This window comes from Synchiropus splendidus, chromosome 10 (genome assembly GCF_027744825.2).
Source record: "Synchiropus splendidus isolate RoL2022-P1 chromosome 10, RoL_Sspl_1.0, whole genome shotgun sequence".
NCBI lineage: Eukaryota > Metazoa > Chordata > Actinopteri > Syngnathiformes > Callionymidae > Synchiropus > Synchiropus splendidus.
Genome location: NC_071343.1, coordinates 608,515 through 631,282, shown reverse-complemented (window position 1 = coordinate 631,282; position 22,768 = coordinate 608,515). Strand labels below are relative to the sequence as shown.

General features: G+C 59.5%; 3 protein-coding genes across 3 annotated transcripts; 2 read left to right on the top strand and 1 right to left on the bottom strand.

Annotated features, from left to right (window-relative positions):
• Positions 1-319: 319 nt before the first annotated feature.
• Positions 320-6,014, top strand: si:dkey-3d4.3 (kelch domain-containing protein 3). The gene is made up of 6 exons (XM_053876656.1): positions 320-567; positions 2,364-2,557; positions 4,190-4,272; positions 4,327-4,405; positions 4,518-4,558; positions 4,834-6,014. Exons 2-6 carry the CDS (start codon positions 2,389-2,391, stop codon positions 5,272-5,274), a joined length of 813 nt encoding a protein of 270 aa, XP_053732631.1. The 5' UTR covers positions 320-567; positions 2,364-2,388; the 3' UTR covers positions 5,275-6,014.
• Positions 6,015-6,113: 99 nt separating this feature from the next.
• LOC128765692 (RING-box protein 1-like) lies at positions 6,114-6,990 on the bottom strand. The gene has a single exon (XM_053876657.1). It carries the CDS (start codon positions 6,962-6,964, stop codon positions 6,647-6,649), a length of 318 nt encoding a protein of 105 aa, XP_053732632.1. The 5' UTR covers positions 6,965-6,990; the 3' UTR covers positions 6,114-6,646.
• A 615-nt stretch (positions 6,991-7,605) lies between these two features.
• On the top strand, positions 7,606-15,089 carry inhbb (inhibin subunit beta B). Its single transcript, XM_053876651.1, has 2 exons — positions 7,606-8,868; positions 12,354-15,089. Exons 1-2 carry the CDS (start codon positions 8,508-8,510, stop codon positions 13,142-13,144), a joined length of 1,152 nt encoding a protein of 383 aa, XP_053732626.1. The 5' UTR covers positions 7,606-8,507; the 3' UTR covers positions 13,145-15,089.
• Positions 15,090-22,768: the final 7,679 nt, after the last annotated feature.

The following is a 22,768-nucleotide window of genomic DNA, read 5'->3' as shown; positions in this document are numbered from 1 at the left end:
ACACTCGGACATTCGTTGGTTTGTTTTTTCCAGCGTCAACAGTTGCGACAGCAGCAGCGCCACCTACAGGCACCTCTGGCGACAGCACGAGTCTGAACTGTGGCAGCACGGTTCCGTCAAGAGGAAGGGTCACAGTGACGTCACAGTCAGAGTCAAGGCCGACGACATCAAAGCCGCGGAAGCCTCGGTGTTTTCTTGTTGCCTAGCAACGAGAGCACGAAAACACACTTTGAGAGGCATAAAGACACTCTCTGATACCTTAGAATTGCTGTCCTCATAAGCCCGTGTTGTCCACATGATAAAATGTTCTATACTGATATGAAATGTATCGTGTCATAATTCAGGCGCGACGGTGTCGGCTCATGACCATCGCGCCGTTATTCCTCACCGCCGAGATCACAGTCGCAGCACGCAGACAGCGTTGATGTTTGGAACACAGCGGAAGCGACCACTGTTGAACAGAACGTTCTGGTCCTGCTGGCCGTGGTGAAACTCTGGTTTCCGAGGCGCCCGCGAACGCACCGCCACTGGGAGCGCGCGAGCGAGAGGAAGAGGAGCAGCGGGAACGTGAGTGTCAAAGCCTCCGCTAAAACTCTTATCGAACCGGACTCGAGCGGCAGAACTGGACCGGCGGACGCGGTCCGCGCGCGTCTCCTGCGCTCGCTGAGCGCGACTTCCAGTCCGGAGCTCGAAGTTCCGTCCAAGTTCGGCCGCCCTCTTTCCTCCGGTCCGCTTCACTTCGCCAGCGGGCTTTTCATGCCGGACCGCCCGGTACCAGAACCTGAACTCGCGTTCGGATTCATTCGAGTCAGTTGGCTGGAGGTGATGTTTCCGTGGTGGAAAAATAACGGGGGCGGCCCGCCCCTGGCGATGACGTCACGGGACCTCATGGCGACGGTGCTGCGATCAACAGTTGCCAAAGTGCTGTTCGAGTCTCCGTCTGTCTCCAGCGCGTCTCTCCAGCACCATGGTCCAACACGGCCGGGCCTGTGTGTGACCTGTGGAGACATCTGTTGCCGCCTCGGTCACCGGAGCGAAGCAGCAGCGAGACGTTCCACCCGCGCTGGAGGAGCGCGTGCTCGCTCTGGTCGTCACCTGTGGAGGCGTGTTTCGGATCCACGAGTCGGACCTCGTGGGGTCGCTCGGGGTTACCCGGAGTAACCCGGGCCGTGCGTCAGTGGAATGGCGTTTCTGGGACTGAAGTCAAGCTAAAGGGTCACTGGTCCCGTTGCCTCGCTGCAGCCAGTCGCTGCTTCACACCGAGCTTTGCCCCGCCCACTTGAGACAAAACGTGGAAAGACCCAAATGACTCAAAAGCAAAATGGATGAATGCATTCAAATGGAAATGTTGAAATAAGCACATGTGTAAATACATGAAACCTTTATAGAGGCAGAAACAGCACTGATCTCTGAGGAAGATCAAATCGGATCCGGTTTTATTGTGGGTATTTGGCCGTGATTTTCACGTTGATTCCCTCGTGTTTTTATTCTGAACTGTGTCACTGACCGTCCTTGCGATGAAACTGGTGATGCCGTGGTGCGGAAGCGTCTGAGGACGTCTGGCTCGGCCCCTCCTGCGCGTGACACCGGGGTCGGCTCAGGACCGGGCCGCTCCTTCCTGGTCAGTGTGACTCCTGATGAGAGTCACTGCTGCAGAGGCCTGGGGCGCAGGCTGCCACTCGTGGCAGATGGAGTGGGTGACCTGTGATCCGTTTGGACCCTTCTGCCCGCTGAAGTGAAGCCAGCACTGGTCTTCACCCTGAACAAAAGCACATCTGCAGCTTCCTGCCTGCAGCTTCCTGTCTGCTCTCCCCGCCGAGTGAGCGGTGCCGCGGCGGGTTCGTGTCGCTCCACAGCCAGAGAGGTGTGTCCTGTCCCGCCGCTGACCTTTGATCCTGTGACTCAGTGATAAGACCCAGGGACTGGTGTGAGTCAAGGTGTCGGTCAGCAGGTGGAAAATCACGTGTTGCGATGTCATGTGACCTGGACGCCACTGGAGCAGCAGTGAGGAGACGAGCCTCTTCTGTTTCTGGTCTGGACTCTTGAGAAGGATCAGAACACGCCGGCCACCACTGACCTCGGGTCCCGGCAAACCACGCGCTCAGCTGTGTGCGGAGGGGCCCACACACCCGTCTGTGTGTCTATCTTTGTGGGGACCGCTCTTTGCCTCTCACAGAAGTCTGAAGCCAAACTTCCTGAACAGCTGAGAACCTTGGTCATGTGATCGCTGTGGGGAGGCGTATGGGAAGTGAGACGCGGTCTGGGTATTTGCTCTGGTTGAGTCCCGCCGGTGTCACCTGGTGTCTGGTGTCACAGTGAACCTGACATCTGAGGCCTCTTCGTCTCCTCGGTGTGTCTTACAGAAGATGCTCCTCTGACACGGAGGCGATGCCCGTCATGAGTCACGGCGCCCCCTCTCTGTGGACTCAGCTCCCCCAGAGTGGCCGCACGCCATCTGACCGCTACAAACACGCCTGCTGTGGCTACGACGGCAGCGTCTACATGCTGGGAGGACGAGGCAGCGGCTGCCTGAGGGACTTCTGGAAGTACAGCGTTGGTGAGTTGCTCACTCACTCACTCACTCACTCACCCTCTCACTCACCCTCTCACTCACTCACTCAGTCACTCACTCACTCACTCACTCACTCACTCACTCACCCTCTCACTCACTCACTCACTCACCCACTCACTCACCCTCTCACTCACTCACTCACTCACCCTCTCACTCACTCACTCACCCTCTCACTCACTCACTCACTCACCCACCCACTCACTCACCCTCTCACTCACTCACTCACCCTCTCACTCACTCACTCACCCACTCACTCACTCACTCACTCACCCTCTCACTCACTCACTCACTCACTCACTCACTCACTCACTCACCCACTCACTCACTCACCCTCTCACTCACTCACCCACTCACTCACTCACCCACCCACTCACTCACTCACCCTCTCACTCACTCACTCACCCACTCACTCACTCACTCACCCTCTCACTCACTCACTCACCCTCTCACTCACTCACTCACTCACCCACCCACTCACTCACCCTCTCACTCACTCACTCACCCTCTCACTCACTCACTCACTCACCCTCTCACTCACTCACTCACTCACTCACTCACTCACTCACCCACTCACTCACTCACTCACTCACCCTCTCACTCACTCACTCACTCACTCACCCACTCACTCACTCACCCTCTCACTCACTCACTCACTCACTCACTCACCCACCCTCTCACTCACTCACTCACCCACTCACTCACTCACTCACTCACCCTCTCACTCACTCACTCACCCACTCACCCTCTCACTCACTCACTCACTCACCCACCCACTCACTCACCCTCTCACTCACTCACTCACCCTCTCACTCACTCACTCACCCTCTCACTCACCCTCTCACTCACTCACTCACCCACTCACTCACTCACTCACTCACCCTCTCACTCACTCACTCACTCACTCACTCACCCACCCACTCACTCACTCACTCACCCTCTCACTCACTCACTCACCCACTCACTCACTCACTCACTCACCCACTCACTCACTCACTCACTCACCCTCTCACTCACTCACTCACCCTCTCACTCACTCACTCACTCACCCACCCACTCACTCACCCTCTCACTCACTCACTCACCCTCTCACTCACTCACTCACTCACCCTCTCACTCACTCACTCACTCACTCACTCACTCACTCACCCACTCACTCACCCACTCACTCACTCACTCACTCACCCTCTCACTCACTCACTCACTCACTCACTCACCCACTCACTCACTCACCCTCTCACTCACTCACTCACTCACTCACTCACCCACCCTCTCACTCACTCACTCACCCACTCACTCACTCACTCACTCACCCTCTCACTCACTCACTCACCCACTCACCCTCTCACTCACTCACTCACTCACCCACCCACTCACTCACCCTCTCACTCACTCACTCACCCTCTCACTCACTCACTCACCCTCTCACTCACCCTCTCACTCACTCACTCACCCACTCACTCACTCACTCACTCACCCTCTCACTCACTCACTCACTCACTCACTCACTCACCCTCTCACTCACTCACTCACTCGCTCATTCACTCACTCACTCACTCACTCACTCACTCACCCTCTCACTCACCCACTCATGTCCCACCTCTTGCTGCTCCCCTGCAGTCCGTAATGAGTGGGCGGAGCTGAGCTGCGAGGGCGACGGCGCTCCAGAGGAAGTGGAGGGTCACTCCATGGTGGCGCATCAGGTGGGTGCGCGTGGCGGCGCTGATGTTGGCGGCGGCTGACGCTGTGGTCCGCAGGGCTTCCTCTACGTCTTCGGCGGGATGTTGGACTCCGCCTACAGCCAGAGCCTCTGTCCGCTGTGGGTCTTTGATGTGGGTGAGTTGGCGGCGTGGCCTTCAGGAGCGGCGTCGTCATGGCGACGGCGAGGGCGCGGCTCCTGGAGACATTCCTGCACAGGTCCTGACCTGCTCCCTGTCTGGTGTTGCAGCACAGCAGAAGTGGGTCGTCTGGCAGGGGAAGACCCCGCAGGTACTGAAGCCCCGCCCCCCCACCTGCACTCCAGACCCCGCTGAGTCAGAGCGGCGCCGCGGTGGATGAGTGACCTGTGATGATGTCATCACCGCGGCCGCCCACTAGGTGGCTCCCTCCTCACCTCTGTAGGAGGTCGGACCCTGAGTCTGAGGCGCCGCACCTCCAAGTCTCTGGGCCTCAGAGGCTGGGGGAAGGGTGATGGCCCGCAGAGGTCCTCACAAGGCAGCGCTCCAGACGAGTGAGTGAGAGAGTGTGTGTGTGTGTGTGTCCAGGCTCAGCGTCCGGGCAACAGGAAGGGCCACAGTGCTGTGGTGCTGGGCTCCAGCATGCTGCTGTACGGGGGCCTGCTGGACATGAGAGGCTCCTCGCAGGAGTTCTGGACTCTGGACTTGGGTGAGTCCGAGTCTGACGCAGCAGCTGATGGAAGGGACGTGGACCATGGCGCCGTGTGCGTGTGTGTGTGTGTTCCAGGCTCCATGGCGTGGTCCCAGCTGGGCCCCCAGCAGGCCGCGCCGGGCCCCGGCCCCAGGCACAGCCACTCGGCGGCGGCCCACCGCGGCTGCATGTACCTGTTCGGGGGTCTGAAGGGCCTGAGGGAGCAGAGGGACTTCTGGAGGTGGAGCTGCGTGGGCCGCACCTGGAGCGCGCTCCGAACCAAGTCAGTATCAAAGGATGAGCTCATCATTCAGCGAGTCGGGGTTTGTTCAACATGAGTCCGTGAGGTCAGGGTCAGGGTCAGGGTCGGGGTAACCCTGACCTCTGGAGCAGCCGCTTGTTAGCTTAGCATTAGCGAGTGGTGATCAGGCTAACCTTAGCCAAACCGTAAAGCGCTTAAAGAGATGGTCACCAAGTGCTGTCTGTACTACTGCAAAATCAGGACATGAAAAACAGTAGAAGCATCAGTTGAAAACAGAGCAGACGCACTAGGAAAGATCAGCTGTGCGGGTGGAGAGAAGCCAAAGAGAAGTGGGGGCACAGACTCCAGGAGCAGAGGCTCAGCGGAGGAGCGTAGCGGGTCGGAAGCTCCGCTGGCTGCTGAGGAGCGCTGGCAGAAGAACTTGCCTCTGGACAGTAACGGCCACAGCGCTCAGGTGGGTTCGAGCCAGAGCCTGTTAGCAACCCGGCTGCAGCCTCCTGGACCACACTGGCTGCACTCCAGTCGGCAGGCGGCGAGACGGACGGAGGCAGTGACACACTGATCTGACATTTAAAATCACTGTCCCTCCCAAAACCAAGGTTTCCACCGCCGTCGAACGTGGTCAGACGGACGCGGTGAGCGTGTTAGCGCTTGAGTGGCGAGCCCTCGCTAACGCGGCGGCTGGTGCGCTGTCGTCGGCAGGTCGGGTCCGTCCAGGCTGGTGGGTCACGCGGCGCTGGTCCACCGGGAGCACATGCTGGTGTTCGGGGGAGGCCCGAGCCAGAGCGCCGCCCAGAGCCGCCTGTGGAGCTTCGACCTGAGCAGCCACACCTGGGCGCAGGTGCCCTCGCTGTCCGGCGCCCCAGACCGGATCCAGCACTGCTGCGTGGGGCTGGGCCGGGGCTACCGCTCCCACCCGCCCCCGGACCTCCAGCCGGGACTCCCCCAGGGCAGGCTCCGCCCCTTCAAGAACAAGTGCTTCCCTTCGCCGCTCAAGTTCCTGGGCTCAGAGGGGGGCGCCATCGAGCTGCAGACCTTCAGCCCGAACGAGTGCCCGTGCGGCCGAGCCAGGGAGGAGTGCGGCGCGCCGGGCCCCTGGAGCGGCAGCTGCTTGACCTTTGAGAACAAGGCCTTCTGTGGGCAGTGGAGCTGCGGCGAGGAGGACGAGGACGAGGCGGCGCAGCACCTGCCCGACCTGCTGCTGGTCCTGGGCGGTCGGCCCTGCAGCCCTCAGGGGCCCATCGCCGTCTGGCAGATGACCCTGGCCGACTCCTGAGTCGACAGTGGAGTCACGCCTCGCATTGTCACACGGTCTCCACTGTCGGAGCCTCTGGTGTTACACTCCGAGAGGAAGCGGCGTGGACTGGCACGGCGCTTCAGACGCATTCACAAAGAGGAGATGGAACTGTTGTTTTACCATGTGTTTTAAGATAAAGTGTTTCACGGCCCTAGCGTCCGTACTGGTCCCAGTGGCTGTTGTCCAACGGGCACACCTGCCGCGTCCGCAGCCACCTGGAGATGCAGTGGAAGTGGAAGGCGTGGTTGCACACGCCCCAGGCCACGCTGCACTCCTCGCCGGCGCCCCCCGCCTGCAGCGCCTGGCACTCGATGCACAGGTCCATGATGTGGTTGCGGCAGATGGCGCAGTTGTCCACGGCGATGTCCCAGGTCCACAGGGACACGGCGTGCCACCTCCTGACCTCGAAGCGTTTCCTGCGCGGCGCCTGGAGCGAGGTGCTCGGCCACGCCTCCATCGCCTCTGCCATCTTGAGCGATCCCGGTAGATGATGTCGTCGACTCCTGAGCGTGCGCACGCCGGCGGGGTCGCTGCTTAAATAGAGCTGCCGCGTGGCCCGCTTTGATCCGACGCGCCGCCACTTTGATGTCGCTGCAGCGAAGCCCAGCGACACTGTGTGCTATAAGTCACGGCGCCGGAAGGAAACCCGCACGCATCAGCGAAGGAAAGGAAGCGAAGATGAGGTCACGACCCCTGAGCCGGCTGGCGAGCGTCAGGGCGCCAGAGGGTCGGCGGCCCCCGCTGGTCCGGCCGAGGCACCCCTGGGCCGCCCCCCTGCTCCCCTGGATCCGACCCGTGCACCCCTCCGTCCTGCCGGTCCACCCGTGGATCCTTCCCGCAGACCCCCGGATCCTGCCGGTGCAACCCTGGTTCCTGCCCGTGCACCCTCGGCTCCGCCCCTTCATGAGACCTGCAGCAGAGGCCGGGCGTGCGGCCTTCACCCACACACCAGCTGCCGCTCTGGACCGGAGGGCGGCTCACGGGTGAGTGGTGGAGCGGGGGTCCAACGTCGGTGCGCCTTGAGGAGGTCATGAGGTCAAGAGCACCAAAGCTGCCAGACGGGCTCAGACGCAACGCTCACAGCGAAACAATGTGCGTGAGTTCTGTGACGTCAGCCGCGCTAATAAAAAAAAAAGGTGCGGTTGTGATGTCTGACCACCAGATGGTGCTGTCTGACATGACTCATTCCGTCGCGGGTCAGCGGGCTGGACGTGTCACGTGACCCCGCTTCCAACACGCTTCTCTGTTCTGTTGTCGTCGACCTTCATCCCTCCGTCCGCCCGCTGGTTTGCACCTGAGCTCCGAGTCTGTTTTCACTCGTCCTCTGACGTCACTCGCCCCGGGGCAGGTTGGGCCGGTAATGACGGGCCGCCGCCAGCGAGTGTCGCTGCTGCGCCGCTGGTGACCGGAGGCGGCGGAGAAGTGGCCTGAAACTCAAGTTTGTCGACGCGGGCGAATGTTTGCGTCGGTGTGCAGCGAGGGGGTGCGCGCGGCGGTGGTGGAGGTGACTGCGGTGACGTCACCGCCCCGCACTCTGCCTCCCCGACGGTGTGGAGATGACTTTATTTGGAGCGCGCGCAGAGAGCGTCCCGCTCGTGTGTGCGTCCAGACTCGAGAGCAGCTCGGAGTGGGACCGTCAGATGAGGCGTCGCAGTAACGAGTCGCCGCCTCGGGGGAGAGAAAACAGCCGGCGCAGCCTGCCAGCGCCGCCGCAGTCTGGGCTGGCGGCTGCGGGACACCTCTAATCCCCCGCGCCCTGTTGGTGGAAATCCCCACGTGGTGCTGGAGTCCCGTATAAAAAGTTTGGGTGCGCGGAGCCCCGCTTGTGGTGATTGCAGAGACAGATCCGGGTCCCAGTGAGCGGCACTCGCAGACCCGGGGCGCCGGTTTGAATGGAGACGCGGACGCGGCGCGGGTAGCCGAGCGGAGCCGGAGCCCTGGAGCGGACCTGCCTGTGGAATACCGCGCTTTTGGGACACGGAAACTCCAGTCGCGTTCGAGAGCGAGCCGCCATGAGCGTGTACGCGCTGCTCCTGTGCTGCCTGCTGGCGGCGGCGGCGGCCGGAGCGCAGAGCTCTGCCCCGGAGTCGTGCGCCTCCTGCGGCTTGAGGGCGCCGGACCAGTCGGAGCGCGTCAACGTGGACTTCCTGGAGGCGGTGAAGCGGCACATCCTGAACCGGCTGCAGATGCGGGAGCGGCCCAACATCACGCACCCCATCCCCAAGGCGGCGATGGTGACGGCGCTGCGGCGGCTGCACGCCGGGAAGGTTCGCGCGGACGGGCGGGTGGAGATCCCCAGCCTGGACGGGCAGGCGGCCTTCAGCAACGAGGTGCAGGCGGAGACCTCGGAGATCATCAGCTTCGCCGAGTCAGGTAGGTGTCCCATCACGGACGGAGCGCGAGCCGCGGCTGACCCGCGCTCACCTCCTGACCTGCACCGGAGTTCGGACACATCGGCGTCCTGAAGTGACCCCGGCGGGTAGTCTCGGGGACAAAAGGAGCCCCCGCATCCAGTCTCACCCTCTTTTACATTCCGACCAGCTCCCTCGGCCGGAGGGGACCCGCGCGCCCCCCTCGCGCTCACACGCCCAAAACAAGCGCTTTGACTCAAACGAGTTACTTGAACCAAGCGCGACTCGGACGCTCCTGTCGTGCGGTACAATTAGCAAGAGCGCGCCGTCGCCCCCCTTCCTCCGGCCGCCCCCCCCCCCCCAGCCTTGACAGGGGGAACAAAGCCGAGCAATTATTATGAGAGCACGACGTGTTCCTGGTGGAGCATGTTTTCAACCAAGAAGGGCCGGAAAACAAAAGCAATTGCTCAGAATAATGCATGAGACATTGGAGTCCTGGACCGGGGGGAGTGAGGGGGGCGGGGGGCGATATTGTGCCCATATCGCAGTGTTTGTGAAGAAATGCTTTTGTGGCTCTGGAAGCTTCACTGGGCTCCTTTTGCTGCTGCTACTTCTCTCTCTCTCTGTGTGTGTGTGTGTGTGTGTTTTTGCTGCCATTCTTCCCCACACCTTTGAGCCTTTGTGTGGCATTGTAGCGCGGCGCTGGCGGGACGCCCTGCTCCCCGGACCCTGCGTGGCCAGCTGGCTCGCGACCCCCTGCTCCGGCGGGCCGTGCCAGGCAGGTGACGCCAGCGCGGCGAGCGGCGGGATCCGCCGCCTCCACGCTACTGTACTTGACTGCTGGCCGTGGCAGCGAGGACCCGGTGAACCCGGCGCCTCCAAGACGGGGAATTAAGACTTCATTAACGGGAGGTAATGAACTCGGGCCGGGATCAGGTTGGCAGGTTTACTTCAGGACGCGACGCTTTCATGAGGAGCTGTCAGTCACGCCGCCGCTGGATCCGGGCCAGACATTTTCCACATTCACTCACAAGTGTGTGTTTCAGCCCTCAATGGGCCGCCCGGCTCCCATAAATCATTCATGCTGGGCCCGGACCGCGCTCCAGGTCACGGCTGAGGCCTCGCCAGCGCCACTGCTTCCTGTTTCCCTGGGAGGAGTCCAGCGTTGCTTTCCCTCCAGACTCGCCTGCACCCGGTCTTCAGCTGCCGCGGCTCGTGCGCGACAGACAACCCAGCCTCGGTGTCGCTGCGCTCTGGCGCGACTCCAGGTCCTGCGTCTGACCCTCGAGCGTGGAACCACCGTCCAGGTCTTGTTTGGTCTGGACTCAGGTGGTCACTGGTGCTGGTGACCTCTGACCTGGAGCGTTGTCCTCCAGGTGCCCGGCTCTCTGAACTGGAAGATGATTGTCTCACACACACACGATGGCGCTCGTGCTTCATGGTGACCTGTGACCTGAAGAGAGGTCACGTCTGGCAGATCAGTCTCTTCTCTCTCTTCTGCGGACAGTCGCCAGCCTTTGTGAAGAGCTCAGTCGTCTGGCAGACATGCGGAGTAGAGCAGCTGGAGGTTTTGTGTCTCCACTCTGGCTGAGTCACAGCTCAGACCCCTCAGCAGTCAGAGCCGAGTCGTCCGGCTGAGACTCACCGTAGACTGCTGATGTGCTCGTGTGAGTCCGAGTTTGACTGTTGAGGTCAGAAGGTCAGAGCTGAAGGTCGACGCTGGGATCAAAGGTGCGTTCAGGCGTAGCCAGGAGCCATTTGTTGCCGCTGGTTGTGGTGGTGACCTTTGACCTTTGGCAGGGACTCGAGGACTGAAGCGACTCGACACTGACTGGGCATCACGACCGACGCTCAGTGACTCAGTGATTCCTGACTAGAACCACGCTGGAGTCACAGCCCATCAGCCGTGAGCCAGCACAGAAGCGGCGACTCAGACTCACTGAAGCAGCCGCCACACTGTGTTCACCGCAGCAGTCGGTAGCCCCCCCCAACCCCCGGCCACACCCGGCAGCGCCGCGCGGCGTGTGGCCTGCTCGACAGCTGTGGTCCCGAGGCCCGGCCCGCTCGGGCTCCTCAGGTGGGGACACGCTGCAGCAGCGCCGGCCCACCCAGGTGTCCCGCCGCGGCGTGTTGGGGCCAGTAGCCCAGTATCAGAGGGGAGATCTGTCTCCCTGCCTGTCCCCTGACAACCCGCCACATGCAGAGCGGCTGGCTGTGACTCACGTTCCAGCAGCAAAACTCAGCTCACGCTCGCTGAGGAGCCAAGAAAGGTGCAATGTGAGGATGATAACAATAACAATGGTCTCATTCTGAGTCCGAGGACCCTTCCTCTCTGACCCTTCGGACTTGGACTCCGACATCGAGACGCGGTCGTCTCCACCCGCTGCGCTCTCTTCTTCGCCTCCCTCACTGTCGGTCTCGCTCACTGTGCTTTCCACGTGTCACATGACCTGCGTCCATGTGATGTCATCATTAGCTGGGCTTCGTCCTGCTGCTGTCCAGGCTCTGCTGTCACTCTCTCGTGTCCAACATTGTGTCTTGTCATGTTGTGACACTGGACAGTGGCAGCTCCTCCGGCTCCTCTCTTGGCTCAGACTCCTGACTCTGACTCTGTGTCCCGCCGCGTCGCAGCTGAGCCAGGACGGCGATGATGTCACTTTGACTCGCCAGAGTCTTGTAAACAGTCCAAACAATGCTGGCGCTGCCGTGGCCCTCCTTAATCGCCGCTCAAACCACTGGCAGGACTGTGGCGAGCGCCGGGGTCTCGCTGGCACCCCCCCTCCCCCCTCCCAGCCTCTGATGGGCGTGTGCGAAGCGCCGGCGCTGAGGCCGCGGCGAGCTGGTCTCAACAGGTCGTGAATGTAAAGCTGTGGTTTACGGGAGGAAGGCGCCTTTAAGAGGCGGGGGGGGGAGTAGGGGGGGTGTCCTGAGAGGTGGCCACATGTTGACACTGACACACACTAATCAGTCGGCAAACAGAGTGCTTTAGTGGCCTTTCAAAGCGCGGCGCGATGCTCCAAATCTCCGGCAGCCTGTCAAGTGAGCTCAGGGGCAATTTGGACGCCATGGTGAGGCCTGAGCGGCAGCGAGCGCCGCCGCCGCCTTTGAGGCTGCTCAGAGCGCTTCATTGTGCCGGCACAGAAAGTGGCCAGTGTCATGTAAATGGCTGTGACCCCCCTCGCCCTGAGACGGTGCTTCCTCGCCGGAGAGCCGCCCGGCTGCAGCGTCTGCCGGAGCCTCTCAGGGAGGAGGGCCAGGGGTGGGGCTCACACCTCTCCTGGAGTCTCCGCCCACCTCACCTGAGCTAATAACCCAATGCCATGTGTTGAAGTCTGCGAGGACGAGGCCCAGCTAGTCGGGTGCAGCTCCACAGCACTCGCCGGCTGAGTGGTCCGGCCCCACGCGGCCAGCCGCCAGCCGGTCCAACAAGCAGACGCAGGCTTGTGACCTCTGAGGCCTCCAGACCGAGCTCCGTTTTCCTGACCTCTCTGTCTCTGTGTCCGGCAGACGAACGCACCAACTCCAAGTCGGGCCTCTTCTTCCTGATCTCCAACGAGGGGAACCAGAACCTCTTTGTGTCGCAGGCCAACCTGTGGCTGTACCTGCGGGTGCTGCCGGCCGGTCCAGAGAAGGGCGTCCGGCGGAAGGTGACGGTGAAGATCCACTACCAGGAGACGGGCAAGGCGGCGGACGGCGCCCGGCGCTGGGCCCTGGTGGAGAAGCGGGTGGAGCTGAAGCGCAGCGGCTGGCACACCTTCCCGCTGTCGGAGGCGGTGCGCGCCGTCTTCGTCGAGGGCGGCCGGCGCCAGGACCTGGAGGTGCACTGCGAGGGCTGCCCGCCGGCCGGGGTGGCGCCGGTGCTGGTGGACCCCGCCGACCCGTCTCACCGGCCCTTCCTGGTGGTGCGCGCCCGGCAGCTGGACGGGAAGCACCGCATCCGCAAGCGCGGCCTGGAGTGCGACGGCAACAGCGGCGGCCTCTGCTGCCGCCAGCACTTCTACATTGACTTCCGCCTGATCGGATGGAACGACTGGATCATCGCGCCGGCCGGCTACTTCGGCAACTACTGCGAGGGCAGCTGCCCGGCGTACATGCCCGGCGTCCCCGGCTCGGCCTCCTCCTTCCACACCCTGGTGGTGAACCAGTACCGGCTGCGGGGCATCAGCCCCGGCGCCGTCAACTCCTGCTGCATCCCCACCAAGCTCAGCACCATGTCCATGCTCTACTTCGACGACGAGTACAACATCGTGAAGCGGGACGTGCCCAACATGATCGTGGAGGAGTGCGGCTGCGCCTGAGCGCCCCCTGCCGCCCGCCGCCGCCACCCCTCCCCCCCCGCCGCCTCCTGTACAAACCCAGCTGCGGGACACCTCAACCTTGTATCTCTAGCCACTGGACCTGCGCGCTGCCCGTGGCGCGTTCCCCCGTGCCTGAGCTCCGCCCCCCCGGCACCGGAAGGGAAGCGCCCCCTTCCTGAATGAAGACTGACCCGAACAAGCGCTTACAGCGCCGCAGAGCGCGGGATTCTTTCACTTTGTTTTGACTTTTGAAAGCACTGACGACTCATGCGCCGACACCACTCCGAACACCAGCACTTCCCGACACCCCCCCCCCGGTGGAAGCAGACCCGCGGCGCTGAAAGCCTCGCAGGACCACGGCCTCCACGCAGAAGTGCACTTGCGCAGCGCTCGCACCGTCTCTAGCACTTGTACAAAGCGATGCCTTGGAGGGGCCCCAGTGTGGGGGCCGCACCAGCTATGCAAACGTATCCCAGCAGCCTCTCCCTCAGACTGCTTCCCGTTTCCGCCTCTCTCTCCGTCTCTCTGGGTCCGGCGGCGGCGGCGGCGGCGGCGTGCGGGCCGTGTGAAGGACGCCGGCAGAACCAGACAATCAGTGGACAACCCTGAACCTGAACCGCTGCGAAGGAAGCCGCCGTGAAAGTCAGTGACCTTCAGTGGGCGGGAAACAGAAGAGACGGACACACGGTGGCACGGTTTTCAGCGGGAAATATTTATGAAAGACACGACGGAGGAGTGAACGGCTCCTTGGGAAAAGAATTGATCTTTCTGTCAAATGACATTAAAAATATTGTAAAATAATTTATATCAATCTTTTTATAACCCCGCCCCTTTTTTTTAAAAAAAAAAGAAAATGTTTGTTTTTAGAAAGAAAATGAAAAAAGGTGACTGTCCAACGCAAGGTTGCTGGTCCAAAAACCACGATGTAACAATCAGATCAAAGTTGAAATGGAAAAACCGGCTCGCGGCGCTCGCGCCGTGGCGGCTTCCTCCTGTTTTCACCTGTCACTCAGAAGAATCTGTCTCCAGAAGAGGAGCGTCCAGCAGGGGCAGCCGCTGGGGGCGGGGACTCCTGGCATGGCGCCCCGTCGCCCCGTCGCCCGCTTCAGTCCTCGACTCTCTCGATACTTGAAATGTGATCTTTCGCTTCCTTTCCAAAGCGAATGATTGTCGTGACGTTTGCACTGAAAAGTTGCGGGATTGGAGAAAAAAAAAAAGAGAAAGAGAAATGAAAAAAAAAGAGAAAAGAACGACTGCCATTGAAAAGGTATTTTTATAGAAGCTCAATTTGTTTCAGATTTATTTCTAATTGTTGGAACCAAAGAGGCCAAGAGTGGAGCTGTGGTGTGCGCCGCGACGGCGCCGCCGGCAGGTTGTTGTGCGCTCACGTCCGTCTTCTTCTTCTTCTTCTTCTTGTGGATGAAAAACACGGCCGACTGTATCAGGGTACCATATATATATATATATATATATATATGACTTCATTTCTACGCTCTGTTTTCATTCTGTTTTGTACAAGACGCAGCGCTCCATGTTTTCATCTTAATTCTATTTTTGTTTCAGTTTTCTATTTAATAATAAAGTTATTTTTAGTTCCTGTCTAAGAATCATTTAGTGGAAGAAATGTCACCTGTACAGTTGATGTCAAATAAAATGTTTTCTTAAATATTTTGCAACTGTAACAACCTGCTGTTGGTTTGGTGTTTTGGTGTGAGTGAGTGTGAGTGTGTGTGTGTGTGAGTGTGCGTGTGAGTGTGAGTGTGTCTGTGTGTGAGTGTGTGTGAGTGAGTGTGTGTGTGTGTGTGTGTGTGAGTGTGAGTGAGTGTGTGTGTGTGTGCATGTGTGTGAGTGTGTGTGAGTGAGTGTGTGTGTGAGTGTGTGTGAGTGAGTGTGTGTGTGTGTGTGTGCATGTGTGTGAGTGTGTGTGTGTGTGTGCATGTGTGTGTGTGTGTGAGTGAGTGTGTGTGTGAGTGTGAGTGTGTGTGAGTGTGTGAGTGTGTGTGAGTGAGTGTGTGTGTGTGTGTGTGTGCATGTGTGTGAGTGTGTGTGTGCATGTGTGTGTGTGTGTGAGTGTGTGTGTGTGTGTGGGCCCTTGCGCCGGAGCCCACAAGGTTCGGCCTCAGTCTGAGGGTTAAAGCGAACCGGGTCTCAGTCCGGTCCAGAGTCCTGGTTCAGGTGAGCCAGGTGTGTCGAGGCTGGGGAAAGGGCGATGGCCAGGAGAGGTCCTGACAAGGACGTGTGTGTGTGTGTGAGTGTGACTGGGTCACTGAGAAGCAAAAAGAAAAAGAGGAGAAAGAGAGAACTTCACTGGAGGCAGGAACGAAGAGACACGTCTGCTGAGGGTGGAACAGCACCAGCACAGAAGAGGCCTGAGCTCCAGGCAGAAGGTGAAGAAAGAGGGGAAGAAAACCAAACAGCTGGGAAACAAAGCCCAGAGGTGCGTGGCAGCCCTCTGGCTCAGCTCGCCGCCGGCGGCTTGTGACACGCCACTCGCCGCAACTCGATCCTCCCAAAACAAGGAAGGTGTGGCTCCGACGCCGGGAGGAAAACAGAGTGGCTGCGACACAGAAGTGCGTCTCTCGCGGCGCTGCGGTAATGATCCATCCTCACATACCTGCCTGATTCCTGCTTGGCGGCGGCGGCGGCGGCGTGCGAGCGTGTGCGTGCCACATTCCTGCGGCGCATGTGTGAAGCCTGTTACAACATTTCTGACAAGGTTTCTGGACGGCGTGTCAACACTCTGATCCAGCGGTGCCGACGCCTACCGACGGCGCCGCGTCACGCGCCCAGTCACCACAACACGTGTGGCGAGCAGATCCCCGCCGCAGGAAGGGATCTGCTCGCCAGGGAGGCGGAGCTCCAAAACACCAGCGGGCAGACCTGTCACGCTGACGTGGACCGCTGGGCCGCGGCGCTATTTCAGGCAAGGGTGTCGGCGGCGAGGAGAGAAGCCTCGCGCCAAAATCTCATCTTACTGCCTGGAATGTTAATGAGCCAGCGCCGCGGGCGTCCAACCTTCGCTCTCGCTCTCTCTCCACTGCGTCACCGATGCTAGCAGTTAGCAAACAACCTGTCTGCAGCGTGACCCCTGACCTCTGGTCCACCAGCAGAGAGAGAAACGGAGGCGTGAAGAGAAGCAGCTGCTCATCAGAGGAGGAAACACACAGTCAGTGGAGGAGTCGGCGTCGCCAGGTGGACCCCAGACTGGAGTCGGAGGACATGAGCCAGCTGCAGAAGCACTGAGGGGAGCCCAAAGCAAAGCACCTGCCGGAGCTCTGCATGAGAAGGTGTGGAACGTCGGAAGTGAAGGACGGAGCTGAGAGGAACGAGCCAGGGACACATCAGAGACGGAGAGCGCCGGGACTCCCCGTCCAGCGCGGCTCCCGCCAGCCCAGACGCAGGAATGTGCTCCACAACTTCTGCTTATCAGCCAGAGCAAATATTGGCTCACGCCGCCGCAACCTGAGGTCACCACAGCCGCCCAGTCCGCCAGGTCAGCTGGTTTATGGCCGCCGCCGCCGCTCGCCGCTCCACATCAGATCCATAATGAATTTATGAGGCTGCGTGGCCCCGGGCCTCACATTCCTGTGCCGCAGAAGAAGAGCGGAGAGGAGTGGAGAGAGCGAGCTGGAGAGAGCGAGCCGGGGAGAGAGAGAGAGAGCGAGGGGGTTACAGAACGAGCTGGAGAGAGCGAGCCGGGAAGAGAGAGAGAGAGAGAGAGAGAGGGTTACAGAGCGAGCTGGAGAGAACGAGCTGGAGAGAGCGAGCCGGGGAGCGAGAGAGAGAGAGAGAGAGCAGCGAGTGTTTCCGCAGGCTCTTGTTTGGCCAGGCAGAGATCCTGTATGGGACGTTTTATTCTCAGGATTTATGGCGCGGGGCCCCTGAGACAGGCAGCTTATTTACTCGTGCTGCGAGCCGGAGTGACCTCCCGACCTCTGCAGGAACGTGGACTGTGGTCCCTGCGCGCGGCTCACGGGCGGATTACCGCGCAGCTAAACTGACTTCAAGCACATTTGCCATGTTAACCAGCGAAAAACTGGAGTCCAGTTGGGATGAAGTGGCAGGAAGTAAGAGGTTCTCAGAAGGCTGGTGTTGGGATTCAGAAAACACCGAGGGATCGTGTGACCGGTGTTTTCTTAACGCCGAGGCTTGAGCTGCCGCAGCAGAGCGCGGCTTCTCTCAGGACTCTTTCAACTTGGCGTCCGTTGTCTGCGACTTTCTCACGTGCCCCATCGACACGAGCCGCTCAAGTCGCACAGGTCGACATCCCATCTGCAACTGACTTTGGTGCTTCGCCCTTCGCTTCAGCTTCCCTTCACGCTTCCTTCATGTTTCCTTCACGCTTCCTTCACGTTTCCTTCATGTTTCCTTCACGCTTCCTTCATGTTTCCTTCATGTTTCCTTCACGTTTCCTTCACGCTTCCTTCACGCTTCCTTCATGTTTCCTTCACGCTTCCTTCACGCTTCCTTCATGTTTCCTTCACGCTTCCCTTCACGCTTCCTTCACGTTTCCTTCACGCTTCCTTCACGCTTCCTTCATGTTTCCTTCACGCTTCCTTCACGTTTCCTTCATGTTTCCTTCACGCTTCCTTCATGCTTCCTTCATGTTTCCTTCATGTTTCCTTCACGTTTCCTTCACGTTTCCTTCACGCTTCCTTCACGTTTCCTTCACGTTTCCTTCACGCTTCCTTCACGCTTCCTTCATGTTTCCTTCACGCTTCCTTCACGTTTCCTTCATGTTTCCTTCACGCTTCCTTCATGTTTCCTTCATGTTTCCTTCATGTTTCCTTCATGTTTCCTTCACGTTTCCTTCACGTTTCCTTCACGTTTCCTTCACGCTTCCTTCACGTTTCCTTCACGCTTCCTTCATGTTTCCTTCACGTTTCCTTCATGTTTCCTTCATGTTTCCTTCATGTTTCCTTCACGTTTCCTTCACGCTTCCTTCATGTTTCCTTCATGTTTCCTTCACGTTTCCTTCACGCTTCCTTCATGTTTCCTTCACGCTTCCTTCATGTTTCCTTCATGTTTCCTTCACGCTTCCTTCATGTTTCCTTCACGCTTCCTTCATGTTTCCTTCACGCTTCCTTCACGTTTCCTTCATGTTTCCTTCATGTTTCCTTCACGCTTCCTTCATGTTTCCTTCATGTTTCCTTCATGTTTCCTTCACGTTTCCTTCACGCTTCCTTCATGTTTCCTTCATGTTTCCTTCACGCTTCCTTCACGCTTCCTTCATGTTTCCTTCATGTTTCCTTCATGTTTCCTTCACGCTTCCTTCATGTTTCCTTCATGTTTCCTTCACGTTTCCTTCACGCTTCCTTCATGTTTCCTTCACGCTTCCTTCATGTTTCCTTCATGTTTCCTTCACGCTTCCTTCATGTTTCCTTCACGCTTCCTTCATGTTTCCTTCACGCTTCCTTCACGTTTCCTTCATGTTTCCTTCATGTTTCCTTCACGCTTCCTTCATGTTTCCTTCATGTTTCCTTCATGTTTCCTTCACGTTTCCTTCACGCTTCCTTCATGTTTCCTTCACGCTTCCTTCATGTTTCCTTCACGCTTCCTTCACGTTTCCTTCATGTTTCCTTCACGCTTCCTTCACGTTTCCTTCACGCTTCCTTCATGTTTCCTTCACGCTTCCTTCATGTTTCCTTCATGTTTCCTTCACGTTTCCTTCACGCTTCCTTCATGTTTCCTTCATGTTTCCTTCACGTTTCCTTCACGCTTCCTTCATGTTTCCTTCACGCTTCCTTCATGTTTCCTTCATGTTTCCTTCACGCTTCCTTCATGTTTCCTTCATGTTTCCTTCACGTTTCCTTCACGCTTCCTTTATGTTTCCTTCATGTTTCCTTCACGTTTCCTTCACGCTTCCTTCATGTTTCCTTCATGTTTCCTTCACGTTTCCTTCACGCTTCCTTCATGTTTCCTTCACGCTTCCTTCATGTTTCCTTCATGTTTCCTTCACGTTTCCTTCATGTTTCCTTCCATCCTTTTCCTTTCCTCACACATTGTTGTGTCTCCATCAGGCGCAGGTCTAATGGCGCCTTGATGTTAGCCTCCGATGCTAACATGTTAGCAACAGATGGCGCTCCGTCATCCTGAAGTTAGCCTTCCATGCTAACAGCGAGCGGCAAGGCGGAGGCGGGGCCGGTGCAGTCTTGTCATAATGTCACGGTTGTTCCCTGCCGCAGCTAACAACCGCCGCCTTGTCAGCTTCACCTCCTCACCCCACCTTCCACCGGCTTGACCTCTGACCCCCCGGCTCCGCACAAAGCCCCCGTTTGTGCGTCTGTGTGTGGAGTTCCACAATCGCTGTGAACAACGAAGCACGCCGTCGATTCACCTCGTGTTTTGATCCCGGGGCCACAATCGGCCGCCATCTCGCCAGGAGCCCCGCCCCTCCCCCCAGCCCGCTCCACAGAGTGAGAAAACAAAGTTCCTCAAACCAACTTGACCTTTCGTGTAGCTGAAAGAAAAACACTGGAAACTGACGGCGCGGCACCGCTGTAGCGCCAACAGCTGGCGGCGCGAGCCCATGAGCCGCGACTGCTCTGGACGAAGAAAGAAGAAGCTGCACATGAGCCATGAGAGCGGAGAGGAACGGAGAGAGCAGAACCGGCGTGAGAGGGTCACGTGTCCACCGGGTCAACCCACTGCGTGGCGTGGCGTGGCCGCCGGTGAACGGCTGAGGAGCCTTGGAGCCCTGACTCTGACCACTTGAAAGCCTGGCGGCCGTCCTGCTCCACTCCCGGCCAGCTGCGGCGTCTCTGAGGGCTCATTATTCCGGCAGGTGCCCTATTGTTCCGTCGCTGCGGCGCTTTTCATGCGCACGAAAACACAACACCGAAACACGCAGGGAGGGTGTGTGTGTGTGGGGGGGGGGGGGAGTCAGAGACAAGCAGAGAAGAAGAGGCCTTTTTCTTCCCTTTGAAGTTGGGCAGCGGCGACCACAACACAGCAGCAGACTCTGGATGAACGCGGCGCCGCGGGAGGCTCCGCCCGCAACAGTGGTCTTCACTCTTGGCGGTTGTGGTTGCGGAGATGTTGAGGACTTCCTGCCCGGGTCAGCCTCGCTCGCTGCACTTCATGCGCCTCCACCCACCGGCGCAGGTGATGATGTCACCCAGGTGATGCGCTCTGGTACCGAGTGGCTGGGCCCAGGGAGTCACAGCGCGAGTCACTCACCGCGGCCCCCTCCAGCAGGGCCGGCTCAGATTGCAGCGCTGGAACTGGATCCGGGCCCAGCGAGCGGCAACAAAGGCCGGTGTTGTGCGGCGCGGCGGCGCTGAGCGGGAGATAGTGTCTCCTAAACACTGGCATTGTTGGCGGCGCTCAGGTGCATTCTGAACATTCCTTGTGGCCGTGCCAGGAAGCCTGAGCCGCCGACTCCAGCTCAGTACGCTGAGACTTTCCTCGGGTCCCACTTGGACCGGACTCCCATCCAGGGTGGCCCCGTCTGACCGGGACACGTGACCGTTGGATCCCTCCAGCGATCGAGCGGCGGCTCTGAACTCGGAGGCCGGCCTCCGGAGCCTGGCGCTGGCTGCTTGCTCCGGCCCGTCAGGTCGGAACCTTCCATCCCCGGCTGGGCTCCTGTGAACCACGGACAGCCCTCGCTCCGGCCCGGCTCTGAGACCTGTTTGGGTCACTGCTCTGACCGCAGATGACTCGGGTCCCATCATCCAGCCGCGGGTTTGAGCGGCAGCTCCCTCCATTCATCACAATCAAAACTGTTTTGCTCCTTCTCTTCCTGTTTTCATCCGCCGCAATCAAATGCTCATTTCAGCCGAGTGTGAAATCACCGAGCGGAGCTGGGCCCGGGACAAGAACAGACACGACCCGTAATTACACGCCAGCGCCGTCCAAGCCCAGGCTGCGTGGGATGACTCACCCTGTTTTCTCCAGACGACCAAAAATAGGCCCTTGGAGCCGGCGGGCTGAGGCACGGCCCCCGCAGATCCCTGCCGTCGTATCTGCGCCACATGCTCCTGAGCTGAGCTCAGGGCCACTGGAGCTGCAGGTGAGGAGGAGCCCGGGACCTGGGCCGAGCGCGGCCTACTCAGCGAGCCCAGGACTGAGCCCAGGACACCCAGTCAGTCAGAGTCTGCTCGACCCAACGCACCAGAGCGACTCGGTCCCGGTCACAGTCATGAAGACTCGCTCCACTCGTGACTGGCTCATTCACCACCACACTGAATCCCTACATGTTTCGATGACTCGCCAAGAGAACAAATCCAAGCCAAAGATCAAAAGGACTCGAAAGAGTGAGATTCGGGCCGTAAACACGACGTGGACATCGTGTCATGAAACAAGATGCTTGGACAGCGGCCGAGTCCAACGAGTCACTCCATGCCGACTCCACAGCCGCGTCACGTGACCACAGGCGCCGCGCAGCGGTCATAATGTTTGGGCCGGCCGACGGTAGCCAGCGAGCAAATGTTTTCCACAGGCGGAGGGGAAGCGTGAGGCGGACTTGGAGCGGCTCCTCGTCTCCCCTCCCCAGGTGCCGGGCTCTTTCCTGCCTCGTCCCTTCTTCTCCTTCCGTCGTCCACCCTTCTGCTCTGGGTGTGTTGGGCTGAGCCTCTTTACAGGACCGGCAGGACTCGCTCCATGAGTAATAGGCCTCGCGCTGGGACTCCAGCAGATGCTTCACATGCTTCCCAGAGCTGAGCCAGAAGCTCTGGCAATAACAGGGTTCAGCCGGGACGGCTCGCGCGGCCACGCCTGCCAGCGCAGGAGTGGGCTCCGGCGGACCGGCTTCGTCCTGGCCCGACCTCAACCTCACCGAGCTGTGACCCTCCAGGCTCCAGACACAGGTCAGTGCGTTCGGACTCTGTGAACAGCAACCAACCAACCAACCAACCGCACAGCGTGGTGAAGGTGAAGACACAGTTCGACAGCCTAGACCTGTTTACACGACCAGCAGTAAACAAACAAACAACTCGGAGTCACAGCAGCGGGTTTAGCGCACAGGTGAGTCAGGCGCTTGTCTTCCCCAGTGTGGCGGATCATCTCTGATGCTGGGGATCCATTTCAGGACCCTGAGTCACAGTGAGTCACCGCAGCAGCAGCAGCAGCAGCAGCAGCTCTAATCTAATCTCACACTTGTGGTGAGGTCACCGGGCGCCAGAGCTCGCGCCTCCACGCCGGCGTCTCGGGCCCTGGAGTCTCTGGAGGTCCTGTGTGGGACACGTTCCTCAGGTGGCAGGCCAGATCCTCTTGTTGACTCCTGGAACCCTGGGCCGTGTTGAGTCCCAGGTCCAGTACGTCGTGGTCTTTAATGAGCCGTGAAAGCATGTGGACGCCTCTGGGCCCCGGAGCCTCGCGCTGTTTATCGCCGCTGGCTCCTCCAAATGTTGCAGTTGCAGCCTGGAAGTGAGACAGGAGGCGCAGAAGGGCTGTGTGGTGGAGCCTTCCATCTCCTGGATGGGAGCAGGTTTCCAGCTCCGGCCGCCGGGTCCAGTTCCACCTTGACCCGCCCGACCTGGACCGACGGACCCAGTGTGGCTGGATCAGCTGACCCGCCGTGTCAAACACTTCATCTCCGTCACTCCTGACCCCAAGGCGGCCGCGACCTCTGACCCCGGCGTGCTCACTCTCCCTCCCTCGGACATGTTTTCCACTGCAGGA